Raw genomic sequence first — 25,294 nt, forward strand, 5'->3', positions numbered from 1 at the left:
ACTGAACCATTTTTAGCTCAAATGAAACACCTGTTCAAGTCTAATTAAATATCCATTTTTTAGGAGGAACGTGTGTGTGTAGCAACAAACTACATCCTCGGATCAATTTTACTGTCTGAACATTTTAATTCCTATATTGAAGTCTGGCCTTTTGACTCTTCTTCATCTTGCAAACATGCAATGCATCAGTCTAAAGTTCCTCAACAGCCACATCACACATTTTATGTAAAATTTGGAACTCAAATAAGTTGTCTTCAGTATGTCCTTCGTCATTCTTGCTTGATTTCATTTACTGAATGTACTTTCCTGTGTTGGAGAGTAACCTGGAAACATTGAACATGCAGTTTTATGTTTTCTCCACTAGAGAGCAGCACAGCACAACTATTGTTGACTCCTATAGGATTGACCATGAAAGTACAGATATTTACATTTTTATAATCCATGAATGACTTACAAAAAGACTTTAGACTTGTCAGACAGCTGAGGTGTGTGATATTTTATACATGCACAGATATTTACTGGAGGAGATGTGTGGGAAGCAGAGGGGGGCTGATGATTGGTTGGGAGGCGGGCTCAAAACCAGAGGCAGCGAATCAGCTGCAGGTTAGGATTAATGTTATCGATCTGCACCAAATTAATAATGAAATGTTTGTTACAGACATTTTCTTACTTTCCTCCTCACTTGCACCTTTTTATCCTCGTTCTCCTTCTTTTTCTTCTCTTTACCACAATGAGAAGAAACCTGGTCAGAATAACAAGTTGATTCAGTTCAATGAACTTTATCCCAGCCCTGTAAAAGATACAAGAGATTATTGATAAGAAAAAGTGTATGAACTACATTTTTAGAAAAGACATAGTTATGTTGTTCAAAGAACAATCATTATGGCAATATTTGTAAGAGCTTTTTCAGTTGAACCTTTGAAAGGTTTATTTCCTCAAACAGGACACATGTATTTGTTGAAAATCAAAGAATGATGTGATGTAAAACACTGTAAATGCTCTGCACATCTCCTGTACATTTAGCCTTGGATGTTGAGTGTGATCTCGCTCTGCTGCTCTCCCACACAGCTCGCAGCTCTGCAGCCTACACACCGATCACAGTTCAGAGGTGGATCTGCATTAGCAAACAGTACAGAAGTGATGAACTAACACCGCTGTTTCTGCTAACGTGGAGGACGCCTCGGCCTTAACTTAACACATGTATAGGTGTACATGGGAGGTAGATCACAGCCGCTACACAACTCCACAGCATGAGTCCATTTTATCTTCCTCCACTCTCTAAAACACGACATGCTCCAGTATCTTTATGTAGAATTAATGGATTATGGCAGTGAAATAAGTCTTAAATAGCAGCAAAGGATATATGTTTTATTTATTCTTACAGAAAGATAGTGTTGGTGCAAACCTGATGATAGACTGAAACTACAGACACAAACACTGGCAAGATGGATTTGGCGACCCAAACATTATCCTTAATAATTTAGTAGTAATAATGATAATTGTATTGATGATCACACAATTAGTAACAACATATACATGTATAAACATACAAAGAAATATTTATTAGAAAGAGTCTTTTTGAAATGTCGGAGGAGGCAGTTCAATTTACAATTAATTATGTTAAGAAGTAATAAATAGTAATAAAATGATCCTTTTCATCGTGTTTAAAATCGTAATCTGCAAACTAACTATAGCTGTCAAATGTGGTGGAGTAATAAGTACATTTCTCTCAGAAATGTAGTAGAGTAGAAGTAGAACTACAACATAGTATAAAATGGAAATATGCAAAGAAAATACACATAATACACAATACTAAATGTACACTTTCTACCAGAGACTTTAAACTGGGAATTCTCAGCGTATTTCAACAGTTTTGTTTTATAAAACTTAGTTTGAAATCTGTGACAAAGAAAATATAAATATTGAAAGTGGTGGTAGTGTTTGAGAATGCATTCACTATATGAAGTCGCCCACATGAACACGGAGCTTACTGTACAGAGACATCCATCTGTGCACACACACTTACATTAGTGGGAGGTTTAATCACAGCTGTGCTGCTGCTTCTCTGTCACACACACACACACACACACGTACAATATACAAACACAATACACACACAACAATATATAAATCATGGCATCACATCCACACACACCTCGTCCTCCCACTAATCGCTCCAACTAATTACACTTTACTGAACTCTCTGCTGTTAATAATACGTGCAGAGGAGGACGGAGCTCAGCTAATGACATTATAATAATACTGAAGCTTCTGTGAGCTCGTAGTAATCTGAGCTAATATTCGGAGTATTCGTGTATCAGACTGTTGTGTGTGAGGCTTCAAATACAGTCACTTCCATTAAACTTGGCGTTAACTATTTGGAATTGTGATTTTTGGCTGATGTGAAGCGTCCATGTTTGTTTTCATCAGTTTAGCACCAAGTCGGATATAAAAGAGCTTTCAGAAAAATCAGTTTCCCAGTCGTGATTTCGACACTCGGATGTTGACGTGAGATCTATTTACAAGTCTGAAACTCGTAGTTATAATAACTCCAAAACATGACTCTCCCTGTCGCTCCCACCGGCCAGCGACGACGTCCTTGTCAGTCACCATTTTTGCCAGTTTAAATATAAAATACGCATGAAACTTTAAATGTTAGCATGCTAAGTGTAGCTGCTGCCGCTGGCTCTAGCAGGGTGGCAGCACCTGACCTGGTTCAGTGGGTTCTCGGTGGAGGTGTGAGCACAGGACCAGGTGTCTGCTGACCCAGAAGACAAACTATCAACGTGCTGCATGATGCTTAGCTGCTCACCGATGAAGTCTGATTTTCTCTTTCTCTCTGTGAAGCTTTCAGGTTGGAAACGTTTCCATGTCAGTACGACTGCTTCTTGCTGTAATGGCTGTGTGTTAGATTAAAAGTATAATCTGTCTAATCAGTTTGAACAGAGTAGGAGGGAGTCAGAGGACAGAGAGTGGAGGCGGGTTACGAAGAGAGAAGATCCAAAGTTAGAAGTTAGAAAAGCAAAATTACAGTGAATGTAACATTTTGAATAAAATGATCCACTCGAACCATTTTCTCCTTCTAGAATCAAAGTTAGACCAGCGGACAGTCATCCAGATGGGTTATATTCCATTATAAATATATTATATTGTGAATTATCACAAAATCTGTCCGCACTCATCAAACAGGATCACATTTTCCCTCCCTGCTCAGTAAAGTTAGAAACGTTATCATTGTGATAAAATACACCAAACTCAAGATTTCACTAAGAGCTCCAGCGACTGGAATGTGTTAACATCAGACCACCTGAGGCAGGTTTAAATGAACGGGTGTGCCCTGTGGTTCACCGATCATCTGATGTGTGAAAGACAGTTCAAGTCTATTCTGGTTCTACTCTCACTCTCCTCTTTTTATTGGCTCCAAGATGGCGGTCAGTGGGACTCTGGTTTCCTGGTGTGACATCATCTTTATGCGCCGAGCTTCGGGCCGACGTCAGAGAAGAAAGTAGAGCAGCCGATCTCCTAATCACACTCCCTCCCTTCTTTTCTCCCTTTTCTCCGTCCCTCTCCTCCGTCCATCCTCCCTTCCTCTCTTGCTTCTGTTCTCTACTTGTACCAGTTGTAGGGAGCCTGGATTCATGAAAATGGGAGAAAGCTGAAACAAATAAGTGGAAGGAGGGAAGTGAAGAGAAGGAGGAGGACTGCTGAAAAAGAGGGGGGGGGGGTTGAAGAATAGAAGGAGGAGAAGGAACACAGGGAAGAGAAGGAAAAGGAGGAGATGGAGGAGCAAAAGGAGGAAAAGAAAGGAGAGATGTATAGAGCAGGAAGAGCAGCAGCAGGTGGAGGAAGACGAGGAGCAGAGGGAGGAGGAGAAGGAGAAGCTGAGGAGGAGGAGAGAGGGATGAAACGGCAGGTGGGAGGAGCACAGCAAGTGGAGAAATATAAGATGGAGGGAGAGCATTAGCAGAGGAGGAGGAGAGGGTAAAGGAGGAAGAATATGAGCTGTGGGAGGAGGAAGTTGAGAGGGGGCAGGAGGAGGAGGAGGAGGAGGAGGAGGCGTGCTGCAGGTGCAGCAACAGAAGTGCATGCGGGATGCTGATGAACAGCCATCAGAGAGGAGAGAAAAGCAGTGAGCTCTCACTCTGCTGCTGTTTTCAGCCTCCGCTCACAGCTCTGCTTTAATGTTTCATTCATGAAACACACATTTACACAGTGTGTGTGTGTTGTGTGTGTGTGTGTGTGTGTGTGTGTGTGTGTGTGAGAGTGTGTGTGTGTGTGAGTGTGTGTGTGAGAGTGTGTGTGTGTGTGTGTGTGTGTGTGTGAGTGTGTGTGTGTGTGAGACATCTTTATTATCGTATTAACAGATGCTAGCAGCTCCTGTTTTCTCTTTGTGCTCAACAGGCCACACAGCTCTCTCTGTGTTGAGGAGATGACATCTCATATCTCTTATATAAACACTGGAGGTTAGACAGCAAATCATGAGCCTCTACATGCATCTGTAACACTGCACATTGATCATTTTAACATATAGTATACAAGCATGGTACTCTTATTTATCCACGTGTATGACATTCATCGACTGCCCAACGAAAGGCTCTTATTCGCCCCTGCAGCCTTCTTCAGATGTCCCACACTCGGCTTCTTCCTGTCAGGTGTGTTAGCTGGCTGTTAACTGGGACGGCAGTTAACCGACAGAGTGATTGATCCTGTTGCACATAGAGGATCTGTGGAGCCGTCTGCGGCCACAGCTCCCAGCAGCCCCCAGCAGCCCCCTGCTGACAGAGACCGAGTGTGATGGGGACTGTTGTTGTTCTGCAGCCGAGGACAGAGGACACCCTGCAACCGGAGGTACGTTATTGTGTGTGTGTGTGTGTGTGTGTGTGTGTGTGTGTGTGTGTGTGTGTGTGTGTTCTGCTCTGGATCAATGTCCGCAGACAGACAGACAGAAAACATCAACTTCAGCCCTGATGTGTCGTGAAAACCGTTTCCCGCGATAGTGACTCCATGTGAGGGAGCTCGCGCTCGCATCGTTAATTAGCGCTGACGGTTAATTGGCCTTCCTGTCACACACCACCGGAACACCGCCGGAACACCGCCGGAACACCGCGGACAGAAAGAGACCAAAAGCTCAAATCCGCTCATGATCCCGGAGCCGCTTCCTCTTCACGGAGCAGTGATGAGTGGATCTTTGCTGCAGCACGCTGAGGTGTCTGCAGGCGGCTGCAGCCTCTCTGCTCGGTGGCTTTACCGCTAAACGGTGCGTTTGTGTGTGTGTGATCAGCTGCAATCTAGTGTTTAATCAGCGGGCATTAATCCGGACTATAATGTCTTAGAGGGTGTTTTAAAAACTGATTGGTAACCACAGAGTTAACTGCAGCCTCTTCACTGTGTTTCACAATCAGCAGAAGGATCTGTGACCACAGAGGCTCTGATCAGGACTACAAATCAAATCAGTCTTTGTATCCCAAAGTATCACTTTAATAGTCTGATATTATTAATTATACCTCAACTAATTCGGTCTGTGCAGGAGTTTAGTGTAATCTCTCATATGTAACATGTTTTAACTTGTGGTGAAGTCTACAGATGCTGTAGTGTGTCCATAATATCCTGTAATATTGTTTTCTGGTGGAACATCTGGGGGTCTGGATCCTGTATTGGATATGGATTGGTGCACAAATGATCTGTATGAAGACGTCGCACATGACTGTCGATCTCCAGCTAGAAATATTATGATTTAATCACTGTAAACTGTATATAGCCTCTCATGTTGATAATATATTCTATTGCTATAAGGTCAAGGCTGGATTGCCAAGTGGGCAACTGCTCAGGGGCCCCAGATCCCTCAGGGCTCCACAAGCCCCAGACTTAATGGGCCTCATTCACAAACAACAAATCTGTGCTTCAACAGTGCGTACGAATGTTTTACACACAAATCCGGGATTCATCAATATTTTCTCCCCTGAATTAGTTCATACTAATAATAAGAAATACAGTAGATAAATGTAGAATATGCGTTCACGCTCAAATGATGAAGGTCTTAGAAAATGTAAACACACGCCTTCCAACTAAATTCACAGCATATTAAAACTGCATTCATTAAAAAAGGCTTTAATGGACAACAATGTTTCCAGCCATTAATTTAGCAATGCATCGGCCAAATGTATTAAATAACCGTTTCATCCTCATCAGTCATTGTCATAATTAACATATTCAGCTATATAAACTGAAGGCACCAGTCCGAGTTGATAATGGAGCACATGAGGATGTCCACAGTGAAATGTTTTATTGCTTTAATCGACTATGATTAAACTAATGATCGGCTGCTCCCACCAGATTACCACCAGATTACCACCAGATTACCGCTAGATGGCACTAGATGGTATCTCAGGGGACATTCGTCGCAGCCCAGAATGATTCTGATTCGCTAACATCGGCGTGGTGATGAGAACAAAATTGTCTGGTGTCGTGAATCCGGCGGTAGCACTTAATCTGTGAGCAAAGTAAGAACATTTCTACGCACATGTAGAGTTCTGCAGGAGTGAGTCCTAAAACCCGGAAATGAGTCGGCATTTTTTCACTTCCTGTTCCCTCGCCTGGAAGTCAGTGGGTGTACACAAGCTTTAGAGATTTCAACGTTTTGTTCTACAACATAAAATACAGTCAGTAGACGAGAATTTTGAAGCTTTTTACGTGTCTTAAAGAAGGCGGCTGCTAACAAGCGGCTAAATGAGACTACAGAGGCTGTCGAGGACGTTAACGTCTTCATGCCGAACACGGAAAGTCATCTACTCACTAGTCCTCCTTTACAGCCTCGTTGTGTTTCTATCTGTCTGTATATCTATATCTATCTGTCTGTGTATCTATATCTCTCTATATTCTCTTAAAAGTGAAGCTCAGTGGTGACGTTAAGGTAACGCGACAGTGCTGTAGCTTGTTTATAGCCTAACGTTTAGCTTTTTATTCCTGGTGATTCCATTTACGCTTCAAAAAGTGTAAATTTGAGAAGATTATCTTGCTGAACAAAACGTGTAACTATCATAAACTTTTATTTGCAATGATGTAAAACCCTGTGTAGAAATCCCCTCTGCGTTATTGTCGAGGGGAGCGGGGCGATGCTTACTTCAGGGTCGTCCCTGCAGCACTCTATTCGTTGATGAGGCCCATTGTGTGTCAGTTGGTTTATTAATTGCACGTTTGTTGTATCAGCGAATGTGTGATTCCTCGTGCCGTATATCCAGTTGTGTAGGTTTGCTGGCTCGCGGACGCCCTCTCTCAGTAGGTAAATGCTGCTGGTGGTTGTGTAACTTTGCCAGTTCCTGAGACATTATGTCCCAGGTACGTTGTTGAGCTCCACACTCTCAAATGGCGGGAGTCAATGTGTCCCCTGTATGAGCATGTTAGAAATCAAAGCCTGATCAATACTGGAAACTGATATCAACATATTAATATTTTCAAACGATCTTGATAAGCATCCCTTACATGTGTGACCCAGATACATAATGAGTGGGGACATTTTACTGTCAACTTGTCAGCGCTCTCTGGTGGACAAACTGTTGTGTTGATGCTGTTTCTAAATGACCTCAAACCTCAAACCAATGTCTTGTTGCTCATCAGCAGACAAATCCACTGATACTGATGCATCTGCAGTGAGCTGATAGGCTGATATGTGCAATGCATATTTATTCTGCTGTGTTAAATCGGTCATTATAATGTTAAACAGTGCACAAAAGAGCTGGTGTAATACAACATGGTTTGCTTCCTATATCGTTATAGAATATCCGATAATATTTTTACCTGCAGCTTTTCTTCTTTCTGTGGTTCATCTGTAGTATTTGTATAATACTTCTGTTTTAAAGCTATCGAGGCTACACAAGTTTAGACGTGTAAATCAAGTGCTTTATCTGTAGCAGAGCTGCAGCGATCAGTCGATTGACAGAAAATCAATATCAGCTATTTTTATATTCGATTCATCGTTTGAGTCATTTGCTGGTTGTAGCTTCTCAAAAGTGAGGATTTCCTGCTTGTCTTTGTCATATATGACATCCTGTATATGGAATATGTTTTGCTTTTGGACTGTTGATGGAGACATTTGGAAGACAACACCACCATAAGGAAACTGAGACACATTTTTCAGAATTTTCTGGCACTTTATGGCCCAAACAGGAGACAGTTAAGAAGTTAATCCGGCCATGTGTAAGATGTCATGAGGCCTGGATGTAGTTTGTAGTTTGGTGTAATACAACATGGTTTCGTTACTACTGAGCGGCTGTCGTAAGTTACGTTGGAATTCCTCAGTATTATATCCTATAATACTGAGCCTGTAGTCTTTGCTTCTGTCTGTAGCATTTCATTTATAGTATTTGTATAATATTACTAGATCAAACATCACATTCAAACACCGCCTCGTGACTTATCTCTGTAATATGATATAGAAAGGTCTGCGTGGAGCCTCTAACCTCCTGTTTAATGTGTGTGTCTGTGATGTTTCTGGTTCTCGCTGCTGATGTGATTTCTGCGTTTGTCGCTGCGTGACGGTGCGCGTTCTCTTCTCTCCGCTACCGAGACACACACACACTTTTCCTCCCTCCTTTCTCCCTCTTCCTTCTCCACTCTTCCGTTTCCACCTCCTCCATCCATCCATCCGTCCATCCATCTATCCAGGCAGCCTGTCTGGACTCAACACCTCCGCCCTCCTTCCTCCTCCTCCTCCTCCTCCACTTTCTACGGCAGAGTAGCGGAGGAGAGAAAACTAATATTTTACCAGTGATAATAACCAAAGCACCGTCCGTTCACACGCACATACGGAGAGAGAGGGGGCATCATCGGCGCTGCAGCAGCGGATCGCTCGGCTGTCAGACGCAGAGGAATGATAATTAGAAAGAGATTGACTCGGCAACAAGAAGAAAAAGAGGAAGAAGGAGGAAAAAGAGGAGAGCAGCCGGGCCTGCAGAGGGATACATGAAGGAAGAGAGAAGGAAAGAAGGAGGGAGCCACCTGATCCAAATCTGATCATCCACAAGAAGAAGAAGAAGAAGAAGAAGAAGAGAGGAAAAAACGCGGAGCAGCAGTTGTGCTTTTTTTTTCCGAGGGAGATGATGGTGACAGCAGCAGCGGAGGAGGAGATAGAGGGATGAGCAGGGATCAATAATCCTCCCTCCTCCACCTCTTCCTCCTCCCCCACCTTCATCCCTCCATCACCTCTGCAGGAGCCGCTGAAACCTGTGAGACACTGCTGCCTGCTTTTTATTCCTTTCGCTTTTTTACTGGGTGCTGCATTGTGTGTGTGTGTGTGTGTGTGTGTGTGTGTGTGTGTGTGTGTGTGTGTGTGTGTGTTGGCTATATAGGCCATGAGGACTATTATGTGAGTGTGTATGTGCATGTGCAGCCTATGTTAACTATTTAGTGTGTGATGCATGCATATGTTTGTATGTGATGTGTGTCACGTGTGTGTGTGTGCGTGCATGTACGTGCTGTGGAAGTGTGTGTGTGTGTGTGTGTAAAATATGTGTGGGCTGTATGAACTAGTGTGTGTGTGTGTGTGTGTGTGTGTGTGTGTGTGTGTGTGGATGGCAGATAACATGACTGTAAAATTTGCCAATTAAAAGTCCTGCTACTGTTAAATTAAACTGAAATAACATAAATCAGAATACGAAAAAAACCCTGCTCAGCCCGCCTACACTTAGATAAATTCTGTGTGCATGTGAAGTACGTTCTGTACAAAGAGTGAGGATTTATTTCAGAGCTCGGTTTCAAATTTAAAACCCTGAAAATGTAATTATGTCATACAGTAAATGGCTCATTTCATTTTCCCATGGAGCGAGCGCATATTAAAGAGTCACGTCTCTCAAATTACAAAAAAAACAACATATTTTCTCATGTATCATTAGTGGTCTCGTGGACATAGTTTGTGTTTTGAGCAAGAAAGTTCATTATGACTTTCAATCAATCAAGTTTATACGTCACACGTAATCATATAAGGTACACTCACAACGAAATGTTCCTTCAATTTGTGCATTAAAAAGAGTTTAAAAAGAATAGTAATAAATATATGTGCGTGATTTGGGGGGCAGTCTTAGGCAGAGACCCTCTGAGGATCTCAGCGCTGGCTTTGTGTATCTGGTACTTTCTTCCAGACAGCAGCGTTATCCGGGTGGTTGGGATCCTTAATGATTCTCCGAGCCTTATTGGTGTAACCATCCTTTAGGCAGGTTAGAGCACCTCTTATTGGTTCAGCTGGACGAACCACTCTTTGCAGGGCCTTGAGGTCCCGTTCGGTGCTGTTTCCGTACCAGGCCGATGTTCCCCGTCAGGACGCTCTCGATGGTGCAGGAGTAGGAATTCCTCAGTATTTCAATGGATACCTGGAATTTCCTCAAGCGTCCGAGGTGAAACATTAGTTTGACAAAAAAAAAAAAACTTAAACCTGCAATAACTCAATCAAACATTTGGAGTCGTGTTCATCCAATATTCTTTCTCTTTTGGTCTCCTCCACCTCCTGAGGGAAACATCTGGCTCTTCAGCTGCTAAATGCTCCACGACGTTCAGCAGCTCGTCCACAGTGGCTTCTTACAGCTTTTACACTGAAAACGTATACGTATACGGGCCGGATACAGAAACAATGAGATGAAAGCTCTGTAAAACCTACAGTCCTCCTCAGGTTCATCACTACCAGAGACACCAGAACACATTGGGCCTCAATCACCAACCGTTCTTAAGAAGACATTTCTTCTTGCGCAGTTTCCACGCAAGTTTTCTTATTTGGGATTTGAACAGAATCTACACACACTCAAGAGCACACTTACGCACATTTGAGTGCTGATATGTTTGTGCAGAATAATTAGTTATTGCATTTATTTTAACTCTGCAGTTGTATAATATTATAGGATTTAAATTACAATAATATTGTTATAATTGTGTGGCCTCCCACTTCCCAGTAGATGCACACGACTCCAGCAGCTCTGTGGGTATGCTCCTCCAACCAGGAGCTACTGGAGACATACGCATCTTTTAGTAATTATAAATTCCAGCAGTGGGCTTCTGTTCCTATAATGATTTGTTTTATTAGGAGGTCGAGGGTATGCCCTGGTGCTAGTACTCGCTCCACCATCGAGCTCACCGTTGGCATCTTAAAAGGATGCTGGATGTGTCTCCACCGTCTTTAGATTTTCATTTGGACATTCTTGACTTCTCTCTCACAATTCCTGTGTGTGCACACAGCCCTGCAGTCTCATGCCCTTTTGTTGGGATTGGTGGGCCGTTCACTCATGCTAATGAAGAACAACTGGCACGCACTTTCACTTTCAACAGGACATTGGGATTCATCATTGTAAGGGCACAGGTGCGAACAATTCTGAGGTTGAAGACTGTTCCCCTCTGAGCAAAGTCTGCTGTTAAGATGTGGTTGAAAGCTCTGGAAAAAGCAAGTACTGCGAGTGGCCCATGTAAGTTGAGACTTAGCACCGAAAAATCATCTCTGAAAAACCAAGAACTTGAGCTAAAACAATTAGTTGATTTACCGATTAGAGGATTTAATAGGCTGCTGTCTTGATAATCGATAATTTCTGAAAGAATGCACCAAACGGACTGTTGGTCAGACAAAACAAGGAAATTAATATTTCAACTTGGGCTTCGGGAAATTATGAGGGGCATTTTCTCACTATTTTCTGACATTTTACAGACCAAAGCAGCTGCACATCTCTCATCAACCTCACCTCAGAAAACCACAAGCTCTGATAAAGCCACTGCACACTAAACACCAAACAGCTGGTGCAGAAAGTGGAACATCTAGCAGCTGAAGAGCTCTTGCCATGGAGACATTTAAAAATCCCACTTTTTTTATGATAATATAAAAATGCAGTGTGTTGAGACCAGGAAACAAGTTTCACATGATCACAGTATGTGTTTACAGAAAAGGCTAATCGCTAATCTCAAAGAATTAGCTTCAAATCAAATCTCGTGACAAAGTCCCAGAAAGTGAGAGATAAGTTACTAAACACACACACACACCATTGTGGACGCCTGTGTTTCTGCTTGACTTCATGTACAGTATGCTTGGAACGGACCATTCAGGCATGAACCAACGATCTGCAGAGAGCCTGCACATTCAGAGAGAAAGATAGAGAGACCCTGACGAGAGACAAAGGGAGAGAGAGAGGCAGAGAGGGATGGTGGTCAGTTAGTGAGTCATGAATTATTGAATGTGCTTAATGGGAAGAGATATAAAAGCTGAAACTGTTTGGCCGCTTTGCAATAGAGACCAGAGGGGCTCGCCGTTCCTTTGTGTGTGTGAGTGAGTGTGTTCACTGTGGTGGTGGTGGTGGTGGTGGTGGTGGTGCAGTATCTGCGGCTGAAACTTTATCTAAACAAGCAACTTTGCACATTAGTGTGTCCAAGTGGCATCGCGCGATAAGTGTGTACATTTCTGACAATGTGAGAGACTTCATTTCCCAGCAGTGTCTTATTCTTAATGTCTCATTCTTACTCACTCACTGCTTTTCATTTCTTTATGCTTCATTGTTTGTATTTTTTCAAACAGTACGTTTCACTTTTAGAGGGAAGAGAGAAAGCTTTGAGGGTGAGGACCAACTGGTGTGTTCGGCAAACGTAATGCTTATCTTGGGTAGTGAGTTTGGTAGCTGTTGCTGGAGTAAGCTAAGTAAGTAAGTAAGTATTGGATAAAATAAAGCTGATCAACTACAGATGCCTCCTTTATTCTACTGTGTTCGGTCCACCTCAGCCGCCCGTACAGTGCCGACTTTTGCTCCGTGTAGTTTTGGTGTGAGTGACACACTGACTCACTCCAACACTAATGAATCTGACATGAAGTGACATTAGCTGTGGGAATGGCTAGCTGCAGCCTGCATGTGGCTACCGAGAGCAAGAAGTAATAGCATCATCAACGTCCTGTCAGAATGCAGACGCAGTGTTTGATTTGGGCAAAAACAGGAAAATACAGAGAAGGTTTTCAGAGTGTGTAGATTCAGTTGGTCCATTACAACAAACCAGGAATTAAAACACTGAACACAAAGCATGGATCTATTATTGAGGCTGTTTTTTTGTCTTTTTGAAATGTATTTAGATGTTGCCTTGATATGGTGATGCACTCAGAACAGCACAGGATTTAATTGGTAGAGATAGGCAGAAGATCTAAAACTGAGGAGAGATGGACAGAGATGGACTAAGACTGAGGAGGGGTAGTGATGGAGTGTAGGAGGAGAGGCTGATGGTGTGTGATGATTGTTCTCGTCTCTGATGGCTGAGACAGAGCATGTCATTGGTTTTTATGGGCTGAGGGACCTCATACTCCTATCAACCACAGAGAAAGAGAGAGAGAGAGAAATCAAAGGAATGGAGATGAGAAAGTAGCCTCTATATGAAAAGACTACACAGAGGAAGACAACAACACATGGAGGGAGACGAGAGCAGAGAAAGGATGAAGATAAAGAAAGGCAGGAGAAAGAGACAGGTGAGAAAAAAAGTGGAAGTAAATGAAGTAAAATAGAGGGACAAAGACAGATGAAAGGACAAGAGAGAGGGGTTTCACACTGTTAAAGTATCATGAGTTGATATTTCCTGTTGACTCTGCCTCTTCTGTTTTACAACCTACTATCTTTTCACCTACCGTTTCTTCCGTTTCTTCTTTTTCATGTAACGGATGGATGACATGCAGAAGGACCTGGATATGCCATCCAACGGGATGATAATGAATCCCAGATGCTTCTCCGAATCCAGGCGAAAGACGAACATCTGACATGACATTTAACCTTTGCGTATCGCTTCCTCTGACAGACCGACTGCAGGATGACGGGCTGAGTCCTGCAGGTGAACCCGTGGACCAGGAAGAGGTGAACCTCTCCTCTTCCAGAAGATGATCTTCGACCGACCGTACATTTTCATTTTGTGGAGCTTTGCGTTGTGTTGATTTCTCAAGGTTTGGTTCCAGACTGTTTTGATGGAAAGGGTCTGAACTGAGTGCTCATCATATCACAGGGGTTCTGACCCCAGGATTTCACTATGAGGCACCACAGGGAAGCTGGCGGTTAGTCAACTTATTTGGGAGTTCGTCTATACACTTGTATTGGATGTTGGGAGAAAGAAATCCCTTGCACCACTCGTGCTGGACAATCTACAGTCGCTCAGCAATGATAATGTGCAACATCTTTGACACAGAGGGACAAATAAAGTCTCTGTCAGCTCTGGTCTCCATACCTGCTTCTTGGAAACCAGTGTTCTGATCTCCTGCATGGAGTGCAAAGAGTGGATACAACTGACTCACTGACAAACACAAAGACAAACAGTTTTTGTGGAGGAGAAGACAATCTCTGTCTCTATACTTGTTCTGTTTTTATCGGTCATGGGTCTGAACCCCAACAGAAACACCTGACTGAACCAGGGGATGGTCGAGGACTCGATAAACCTCTCAGATTGGAGCCAGCGAGGACGAGGTCCATCTTGATCTTCAAATCAGAACTCGAAGAAGAAAAAGTCCTCTCCCCCCCACTTACCTCTGGTGGGGGGGAGGGTGAAGGGTAGATTTTAGGGTGTAGGACTTAGGGCCATAGAGTGTAGTTTTGTAGTTATTTAGACGTTAGGTTTTAGGTTGTAGACTAGACTGTAGAGTACAGAGTAAGGCAGCTCTGCTCTGGGTCTAGTTAGTAGTTTTCGATCATTCGTCGGGTCCAAGTTCCTCTCTGTTGTGTTGAGGCCTCCTCAGTGTTCAGTCAGTTGTGCTAGTTTTGGCCTGTTGGCTCATTTGCCCGTGTCACCACTATACTAGCCCCTGCGGTATCTAACACAGTGAGTTAGCCTTTTGCTCTGAACTAGCTGTGACTCAGGCAGCATTTCATCTAGTGCAGACGTTTAGCATTTAGCCTCAGTGCTAGCTGACAGTGTACAACCTGGATCTAACCAACTGTAAGAGCCAACAGCATTTAGGCTCTTTAGAATTTAGCATTAGTGAACCTTGGTCACTGGGAATTTCCCCAGCTGTCGTTAAGACTGAGGATTACTAGCCATTAGCCTGTGTGCTAACTCTCAGACCAGCTAGTCATGGATGCTAATCAAGGCCCAGGCCAGGGCAGCCCAGAAAGCCCTAACCGGGCCGTGGAGTACCTTCTTGAACTCAACAACATCATCGAGAGCCAGCAGAAGCTTCTAGAAACCCAGCGGCGCCGAATCGAGGAGCTGGAGGTCCAACTGGACCGACTCAGCCAGGAGAACAAGGACCTGCGTTTGGACCGGCAACCTGTTGCTCCCCCTCCACCTGCTCCTCCTCCTGAGCCTCCCCTCCCTCCTCCTCCTCCACCGCCTCCACCGACTCAGACCACATCAACATCCATTTCTACCAAGAATCACCACCACCACCACAACAGCCAACACCAAGCTCCTCCCCAGCCTCCCTCCTCCATCCCTCTCCACCACAGCCACAGTCACCACCACCAGCATCATCAACACCACCACCACCACTCCTCCACCCACCACTCCTACAACAGCACCAATAGCACCAGTATGACCGCGATCCCAGTTCCTGCTCCTGCTTCGGCTTCAGCCCCAGCCTCCATCTCGATCTCGATCCCGACCCAAATCCCAGCTCCAATCTCCTCTTCAGCCCCAGCTCCACCTCCCCCTCCTCCGATCCCACCCAGGGATCAGCCACGGGCCCACAGCCGGCTGACCCGAGTGCCCTCCACCAGCACTGGCACCAACACCAACTTTGTGGAGAAAGAGAAGGAGAGGCTGGAGCGCCTGCACAGAGCCAACGCCTCCAACAACCACCACGCCCACACCCTCCACCACCACAAATCGTAAGTTGGAGTTTAAGGTATACTTACTACAACCAAAGCCAAAGGTAGCACAAGAGGAGGGCAAACCTGATCTCAGCAGTGGGTTAAAATGAGCAAAGTCTACCTTCTAAATGTTGGTTGGCAACTTTTGCTGGAAACCAACTAGAATTATAAGTTTCTTCTTCAGAAGCTCTGGTGAAATAGTGAAATTGGCTTGTAAATCTTGGGATGAAGTTTTATTTTAGTAGAAAAAATGACAGAGGATGCCATATTGAATACAGCTCAGTTACATTGAGGCTTTATCAAAGGGATTTTTATCTGACGCACTGTTTCAGAGCGAAGAAATTACATTCAGATGTTTTTTTAAAGACTACATTTCGTCATTTCTAACGGCTAACATGCGTCTAAAACTTTATTGTGACTATTGAACTGCTGTAGCACGATAGTGTTAATATGGCATCCTTTCACAAAATTCCAAACTCAAACTTGGCTGCCAGGCTGTCATCCCACTGTCTGTTTTGCCAAAACTCGTGTTAATCTTTGACTTTGATCGCTACTAACTTTGCAGCTTCTCTCACGCAGGTTCTGTCTAGAAGTCTAGAAATATGTGCCGACACGCTACATCTGACCGGGAAACTTCTTCTCTGGCAAAAAACATGCAAGCAACAGATTTGAAGGAAAAGCTGTTTTGTTGAACGTGATTTATTGTTAAGCGTTTTGGACTCAAACAAATGGGAGAACTGACTTGTTGAAGTTTAACATTGAAGTGTTTCTTTCTCCGAAGGGGAGGGGGCAGCTGATGCCCCTGTGCATTCTTTCTGTACTGAGATAGCGTGATTGGTGGGAGTACAGGGTTGATAAATATTCATCCTTTTATTAGCTAATAGGGCTACAGAGTGGAAGGTTGTTGTGGGATTTTACATATTGCAGGCGAGCAGGAGTGCATGAGACTCCAGAGACAGACCAGCGAAACTACAGCATCTCTAACGCTGATAATTGGGGAAGAGTGAGTGTTATGTAATAGATATTTCTGCTAGGCAATAGGATTGGTTGCTCTTGCAGAGACGATGGAGAAAACACTCTGTGCTTTATGTAGAAGTGAAGTTGTTTGTTGTACTAATCACCATGGTAACCACTAGCCAGGTAGCTCAGCTTCCTCCTTTTGTTTTTTTTTAATCTTATTTTCATGTAATTTTGTTGCTCTGAATACATTTTCAGTCAGAACTCTGTTCGCTGGCTAAAAATTGGGTTTGTTGCCTGGCAACACTATCTTAGGAGCATCCTATCAGGAAGTGTTGGGAGCGACGGAGCCTCGCTGCCGTCTGTGGCCGTCGTATTTGTGCAGGGGGCTGTGTGGTGCCGCAGGCAACAGGATGCAGGGTTGCAGCTGTCCCATGCGTCTACCAGGCAGTTCCTTTGTAACTGGTAACACTGAACCGCTGTCTGTGGGAAGTGCTGGTCATGGCGATTGCTGTTGCTATGCAACTGTGGAAAATCTGTTTGAAGGACAATACTCTTGCTAACAGTTGAAATGGTTTTAACCTCGCTCGGTGCTCTGAGCGCTTAAAGCTTTGCTAAGCTCGCACCGCTCCTGGGAACACAGAGCATCGCCTCCTTTCCACTGCAAACACCGAGAGCAAAAGAAAAGAGGCTCCCGATAGACCTGCAGAGACGAAGGCTGGGGAAACGCAGTGATGACTCATGGAGACAGATTCAATAGTACTATTGCTTTGTCTTATAAGCTCTCATACATGCAGCCAAAAAGTGAAATAGATTGTTCTCAGAGGTATATGGTGTGACTCAGACTTTCAGATCTGGATTCATCTGAGGCGTCTTGAGGCATCAAAGTGCAGAAAAAAAATCCTCCAAAGCCCTGAGTCATGGGAAGTTCAGGTACAGCTGATTTTGTCAGAAAAAGCTGACCTCAAACTTGCAAATGATGTAACAGACAGAGAACAATGATGAAGTCTGACAGCAGGGAAGATAAAGCTGATTCGTTATGAAATCACACAGTACAATCAGCTGCTTGCTGCCTCTTCAAGTGACTGAGTGTGATCCAATAAATCCCACACTGCACTGGGGCAGATTATGGCACGGAGGCATGACAGCATGTTGCAGAGCTGCCTACACTGGTTTGTGAGTGGTTTTGCGGAGGGCATGATGCAGCAAAATGCAAAACATCCTCACCCTCATTTCTCTTGCAGCACCTTGCAGCACCCCAGGCTGTAAAACAACAACATGCACACACACAAGGAAGCAGTAAATATTGTGGGACATGACAAAGCAGTTCAAACATTTCCTCTGAAGGGACACACTATTGCATGCAGCAACTCCACCGTTAAGAACTGCGAGTCACAGATATTTTATCTAAACAGAAGCATGTGGATCTCCAGAATCTGGAGGTTTTGTTTGAGCTAGTAGCCAGTTAGCAACTCAGTCAGGTTTTTAAGTTGTTAATTGTAGAAGGCAAAAAGGATAGAAGCTCTGTGATCGGCAGCACATGAACTCCCCACAGCACAACAGCAGCTAGCGCCAACTACACGCACAGCAGCGTAGTGTAGTAAACGGAATAAAAAATGCAAAACGCCGGTATGATCCTCAATGATTTTATTAAAGATTGAAGAGTGAAGGCGAGGAAACAGTGAAGTCACCGTCCTGTAGCCGAGCGCTCGGCAGCATCTCGGGGTGCCAGTCTCTGAAAAGACAGACACGTTGTTAAGTTAAGATATGATGTTTTACACTGACCACAGTTTCAGTCTGTAGTATTCAGGCAGTTGTCATATCTGGAAGAAATACAGTATTCATACGAGATACTTTAACCCCGAGAGTAGAATATACAAAGTCATTACAGATACTAGATACAAGTCTAGGACTGCGATCTCTGCCGGTGCTGATGCTCTGTACATTAGAGGAGGCTTCAGTATTCAGCCGTCAGAGCTCAGATGAGATGAACACACGTGACTGTGACGATAACCGTCATTAGACATCCCGGCTGTGACATCCTATTGATCCAAGAGGGAAAGACTGATGGAGAACAGTTATGGTGGTGAACAGAGAGAGAGATATTCTGCAGTGTGGGCGTGGAGGAGTCGGAGGAGTCAGATCTGGAGGATTCAGATGGATGAAGAGAGGAGAGAGAGAGCAAAAGAAATTTAAAGAGCATGTGTCATTCACTTTTCTCTGTTCTTTCTTTCGTTTTCGTTCCTTTTGTTTTCTTCCTCTATGTCTTCCTTCCCCATCCGCTGATATCAACCTGTGATCTGTATCTGAATACATCATCTGGACAAACATACCTGGTTATGGGCCTCTGCATGCAAACCTGGTATTAATAAACATTCTGATTATCTTCGATCAGATCTCAGTATGTAAGCGGGGGGGCTGATGTGACAGTAATCACAGCCAGTGCAGACGGTTGCTAGCACCAGTGCTAGCTTGGCTATCCCCGTCTTGCAGGTCATGGCGGGGCCTGGAGAGTCTCCTGAATCTCCTTTAATATGTCTCTCTCTGTCTGTCTCTCTGTCTCTCTCTCTGTCTTTCTCTGTCTGTCTCTGTCTCTGTCTCTCTCTGTCTCTCTGTTTCTCTCTCTCTCTGTCTCTCTCTCTCTGTCTCTGTCTGTCTCTCTCTGTCTCTCTCTGTCTCTCTCTCTGTCTCTGTCTCTCTCTCTGTCTCTCACTGACCCTGTTTCTGTAAACAGCGGCTGACATCTCGTCCTCTGTGTGCTGATGACGATAACAGGAGTGTAAATGAGCTCAGTCAGCAGCACTGCTGCACCAGGTGTGTGTGTGTGTGTGTGTGTGTGTGTGTGTGTGTGTGTGTGTGTGTGTGTGTGTGTGTGTGTGTGTGTGTGGTTTCACCCCATTAGTTCAGAGTCCTTCCATCGTTGTCGATGTGTTAAAAACAAAACAAAAATCTCTGACAGTGAAAGATGTTGTTCAGTTGTTGGTGTGTTTCTGGTCATTTTGCAGCATTTATTTTACTGTTTATTTACAGCATGTCCTGTGTGTGTGTGTGTGTGTGTGTGTGTAGAAGCTGAAAGTCTTGACTCAGTAGTTTATGGGAGGTCGATTGAAAGCACCTCATCAGCACTGACTGTTGCCTGATAGTCCTGAGCTAAACATGTTTCCACCAACAAACTGCACCAATTAAACCGTTGAGATCAGGCAGGAGGCCGACTGGAGACGAACACACGTCTTTTTAATGAGGTCAGTTCACACAAGGTTCTTTGTACGTTCTAAGCAAACGCTCAGATGTGTAGTGGACTGTATTAAATACTGGACCAAGTTCAGTTGATCAATATCTGTATTTAAACTTGAACTACATTGTGTGACACGTCCTCACCTGATGAATAACTGAGCTGGTTTTCTGGGTCTCTGAAGGGTCAACACGTTGCAGTAGCTTTAATATGATATGACAAATTAAAAATAATACTGTTATTATCCTGAACGATACATTATGGCTCACCTGTACCTGGACACCTCCCTCCTGACCTCTTTGATTACTTGGATAGTGAAAGTTTTGTATCCTTCCACCTCTGAAAGCAGTGCCTCTCAACCTCCTCTTCTTCCCCTCTTCCTCTCTCTGTCTACTACCTTCCTCGCTGCGATGAAGCTCACCCCCGGTTGGAAGATTAAACGTGTCTGGATCAATATGTTAGAACCTATCAGGGCCATAGATCAGCTTGTTTATTGATCGCTCATTGGTCTGTTTTAATCCATGACTCCCGTTTCTGAGGTCTGCGTCAGACCAGCTGTAGATTATCAGCAGCGTGACTCAACATTCATGAGTTTCTGTGGCAGGAGGGCTGTGGATCCATCTTGGATCCGCAAATAAACAGCAAGGAATGTGTTTCACCAGCAGAAAAAACCATTTGGAAGAGGACGAACCACGAGAACCAGGAAGGACTGTGGTGATACATTTACATTCACCCAGAGGCAGATAAAGTTATGGAAGCTATACTGACTGATGAAGTTGGCATAGCTTAGCTCAAGTGCTGAATGTAGATGGGATCAAGTAGCTTCTGCCAAAGAAGTAGGCCGACACATTGTGTTTGTGACCCTATAGTGTTAAATATGTCGTATATACAAAAGTTTGGAACATATTTACATTCATCCGCCGTGACCACGCAGTGTTTCTTTATTAAATGACACATTTATAAAGCCTTTATAAATGTGTCATTTATTTTAAACAAAAAGGTCATCAGGATATTTGTTTGGTGGAGAGACTAGACTCAAACGTTTAACGTCTTCAGAGGATGAATAATAACTTTTCCTCCAGTGTCATCATCAAGTCACAGAGCTGCTGGCACAGACTGAAACACGGCTGGTAGAGTAAGAGATTGTGTCTTCATTTGAAGGAGTTGTAATGACACAGAAAGACAGTGTGAGGAATGACTGACAGCACAGACTGAAATGATTTTGAATGCTGATTTTAAAAAAAGGACACTTTACAAAACATTTCCTCAGCTGTCACAGTCAGAAATAACCAGGCCTTTTAAATCCGCTCAAATCCTTGAAATGATCTTTTTATAACCGAAAATAACTTTTAATCGCATTACATCATTTCTTAAATCCTGTCCAGTCCAGTTAAAATGCAGCAAGTCACAAAAACTCAAAATCTCTTAATAACACTTGTCCCCTCCGGCTCACCGTAGTCGCCCTGCAACTCACACAATCTAATTAGAGACTGTGTGTGTGTGTGTGTGTGTGTGTGTGTGTGTGGGTGTGTGTGTGTGTGTGTGTGACAGCAGTTAGATGATATCAGTCTCGTTGATTGATGGTGTAATCATTCTACAGCTGACCTGGATGTTGACACACACACACACACACACACACACACACACACACACACACACACACACACACACAGCGGCGTGTCTCTCTCCTCCCTCTGTCAGTCCGTCTGTCTGTTATATTTGGCAACATGGAAATGAGACATGGAGCCGGCTGGGGGTGGTGAAGGTGGAGGGGAGGGGGGTCCAGGAGGAGGGATAAATGCTGCGTTGTCATGGCAACAGCTCGGCAGGCTGAGGAGGAGGAGGTGGAGGAAGGAGAAAGTGCCGGCGGTTTCATAACGGCAGACGCACTCGGCTCCTCTGCAGCTTCTCCGTCCAGTCGCTCGCACGTGGACACATTTGCATTTTCAGCCGAGTGGCTCTGATAAAGAGTGACATCACTGTGACCCAGCAGGAAGGTAAACGGACGACCAACGCTGCCACGTGCTAGCATGCTAACATGCTAACTTACCACCTCGGCCGTCTGTCGTGTCGTCTGTCCGTCCAGCAGCTGCTGGTCACAGTAAATAACTTTGGTGACCCCCAGACCCCCAGGTGACCACCATCAGATCAAAATGTCCAGTCACAAAGTGGGAAGAGCTGCTGGTCCCATTTTTCCCCACTCTAAATTTCCACCAAGTTATTCCTGATCTCCTCAATGTTCCTCAACACAGAAACATAAGAGCCCCCTCCATAATGTAATGATGATGAGTCATTCATTTTGCACTGCCTCCCATATTCTGTATTTAATTATTTATTTGTATTTGTTTTCACGTATATCCGCTAATTTAAACTGAATCAAACATAAATCTTTTTTGAGTAGTTGCTGACCTGTAGTTTAGGTAGGGCTGGATATTAGAAGCACTTTACAGATTGATGCTCTTCTTTACTTCCTCTGTGATCAGACAGTTTCAGCTTTTAATCATAATTTAATTTCGTCCTCGTAGGCTGCGTGTGTTTATAAACATTGCTGTTGTGTACATACTTTTATTTCTAAATTTATGCTGCTTTCTACTCTTGAATGGGAGCACCGGTACTGTACAATTCCCCCCCCGGGGATCAATAAAGTATTTCTGATTCTGGTTGTCGTCCTCACAGTGCGGTATGAAGGTTTTCTAAAATAAACGGTTTTAATTCGGTATTGCGACTGAATGGTATCAACTTTCAACCAACTCCGAGGCTCCTAGTTTTAAAGCTTGAAATATTCACTTTTGTCCAGTGTGAAATATATCCGGTTAACATGACACTAATAACAACCCCGTCTGTGTTCACCTGAGTGTAAAATATTTGTGTGTTCATTTGTAGACGTTTAGTTACATAAAAGCACATTAATCGGCGTGTGAAGTCCTGTTGTAAAGGCTGATATTTGGCAGCAGATCTCGCAGCACACAGATGGCACAGAGAATATCCTGGCAGCCAGCTGATGTAAAGATGAGAGTTTTGTTTCACAGTGCGTCTGTCCAGCTTCATGCTGAACAGCAGACTGAAAGGAAAAGAGACAGACTTCAATGCTGAACCAAATGCAGAGGAGATGTCGGAGTTAACCGCTGTGTTTGAAAACAGACACACTGTGCTTTTTCAGGGACTGTTGGAAACTTTAATTCTTTACTTTCTGGATGTTCAGTGAGTCCAGATACCCCACCTCCATCCTGTGAGACAACCCCCCCCCACACCGGTACGAACCGGCACTATGGAAATACAGTATAACTGTGAGGCTGTGTGCTGGTAGATGGAGGAAATACTAACGAATAAGATGCATCTGTCAAGTGTAGTTTGTAACCTTCAGGAGAGACCGCATGATTAATCACATGAATCACAGCAGGAGATTTACATTTAGTGGGTGATTTGTTCCCCATCGGCCACGAGGGTCAGCGATGAGACCGCTCCCCAGTCGAACTCAAACTTATTGTGTTATTAATTGTGTTTTCAAGACGTGTGTTTCAGTGTTACAAGAGAGCAGACTTAAAGGATGAGGACATACGTTAGGTTAACCGCCCCACGTCTGATAAAGAGCGGCGCCAAGCCGGCGAGTCTCCCGTGCAGTGGATGATGAGACGGACAGTCCCACCTTTTAGATTTAGAGCTGAAGTCCTCTGAGACTCACAAATAACTGCACAGTTGAATCAACGCCTCTCTGAATATCAAAAAGTGAGATTTATTTCCTGTTATTTGCGTCCACCCTCTGGTCTGGAAAGGACATCCAAGAGATCATGAAACAAGTCAAACATCCGAGGAATATTATTACAGTCTTTTGGAAATGAGGCCATGCTGTGTGTGTGTGTGTGTGTGTGTGTGTGTGTGTGTGTGTGTGTGTGTGTGTGTGTGTGTGTGTGTGTGTGTGTGTGTGTGTGTGTGTGTGTATTGAGGCCAGCAGTGCAGTATCTCCTGTGTCGTTGGTAGAAAATGTCTGCTGCTGTGCGTCTCAGTCTGATGACATCGCCGGTAATCCATCCACACTACTGCAAAACCCAAGAGGACGGTCGCACTGCATGCTGGGAAAAAAAGCTGCCAGCGTCTCACACAAAGTTGTTCTGCGTGGAAGGAGAAACATTTCTTCAGAATATCCAACATAGTTAATGAGTGATTAAGTGTGTTTGTTCCCTCAACCTGCCCCCTCAACCCCTGTTGGTGATTTCCTACATTTCCCAGAATGCCTGTCGAAACCCCTCCAGAGAGTGAGCCTGAACGAGTAGCGTTCAGCTTCGGGTCACATGTGTAGGAAGAGAGACAGACAGCAGGAGATGTGGGAGAATCCTGCCGTTCGATACCAAAGTGAGAATCACACCTGTCCATCAGCTGCAATGCATTCTGGTCTTTCTGTCCCTTCCGTTGTTGATTTCTCAATGTGTGATAATCAAACATCAGGCTCAAGAAAAAGCACCAGATTTTTGCTGTTGATGTTTTAGATTCAGTTTTCTGCCGTCTAAAATGGAAATATCTACGTAGTCTACAGCAGCTTTAACAGCTTTAAAGACCGTGATGAGTGACAGCTCTCGATTTTCTCGAAGTACATTAAAGAATTAATTCACTTTTTTCTCTGGTTGTCTTAAAACAACAGTCAGGTGTCCGTATGAGCACTGCAGCAGGTTTCGTTTGCTTGTTATCATTCCTCCTGTTTATACTGACCATTAAAAGATCCCTTCCTAGTGATGGGGGACAGTCTATCTGACGCTCACATGAGGCTTCAGCAGCCCAGCAGAGTTCATCAAATCAAGTAGATCTCTTCCAGAGTTACAGTCTAAATCCAGACAGTGTTTCCGTGCTGAGCTGCAGTGGAGGGACAGCGACACAAAGAGGAAAGACTGTAACTTTGGAAGAGATCCACACAGACTGCTGAAGCAGATGTTAGCTAGCACAGAACACATAATGTTGTATTGACCTTTGACATTATTTCATGTCAGTTTGCTGAAGTTAGAGTCTTGAATGTCTTTGTCAGTGTGCTGTAAGAAGACCTTTGGCATAGTCGTGCTTGAAGTTTCTGCTGAGCATACGTAGTCGTGTCAGGTGACCTGTATGTCATTAAAAGGTCACTTTGTTTTGCTATAAATGGATTGTGGTCCCAGTCTAAGCGTTCATCGCAGCAGGACTCCTTTGCCTTTTCTTCAGAGGAAAATCTAATAATTGTGTCCTCCAGACAAAAACATCTGTGACGTTGTCGGGTATACCATGACTCATGTTCGCCCCCGTCAGTGAAGGAGACTAGAGAAGGAGACTAGAGAAGGAGACTAGGGGGACTGGAGTC

At 44.1% G+C, this 25,294-nt stretch overlaps 1 protein-coding gene across 1 annotated transcript in view; it reads left to right on the plus strand.

The window, feature by feature from the left end:
- Positions 1–15,048: 15,048 nt before the first annotated feature.
- LOC139288708 (IQ motif and SEC7 domain-containing protein 2-like) overlaps positions 15,049–25,294 on the plus strand; it is a 109,379-nt gene continuing 99,133 nt past the window's right edge. The window contains exon 1 of the mRNA XM_070910096.1: positions 15,049–15,803. Within this exon, the coding sequence (XP_070766197.1) occupies positions 15,049–15,803 (755 nt within the window). The remainder of the gene's footprint in view (positions 15,804–25,294) is intronic.

This window comes from Enoplosus armatus, chromosome 8 (assembly GCF_043641665.1).
Source record: "Enoplosus armatus isolate fEnoArm2 chromosome 8, fEnoArm2.hap1, whole genome shotgun sequence".
Taxonomy (NCBI): domain Eukaryota; kingdom Metazoa; phylum Chordata; class Actinopteri; order Centrarchiformes; family Enoplosidae; genus Enoplosus; species Enoplosus armatus.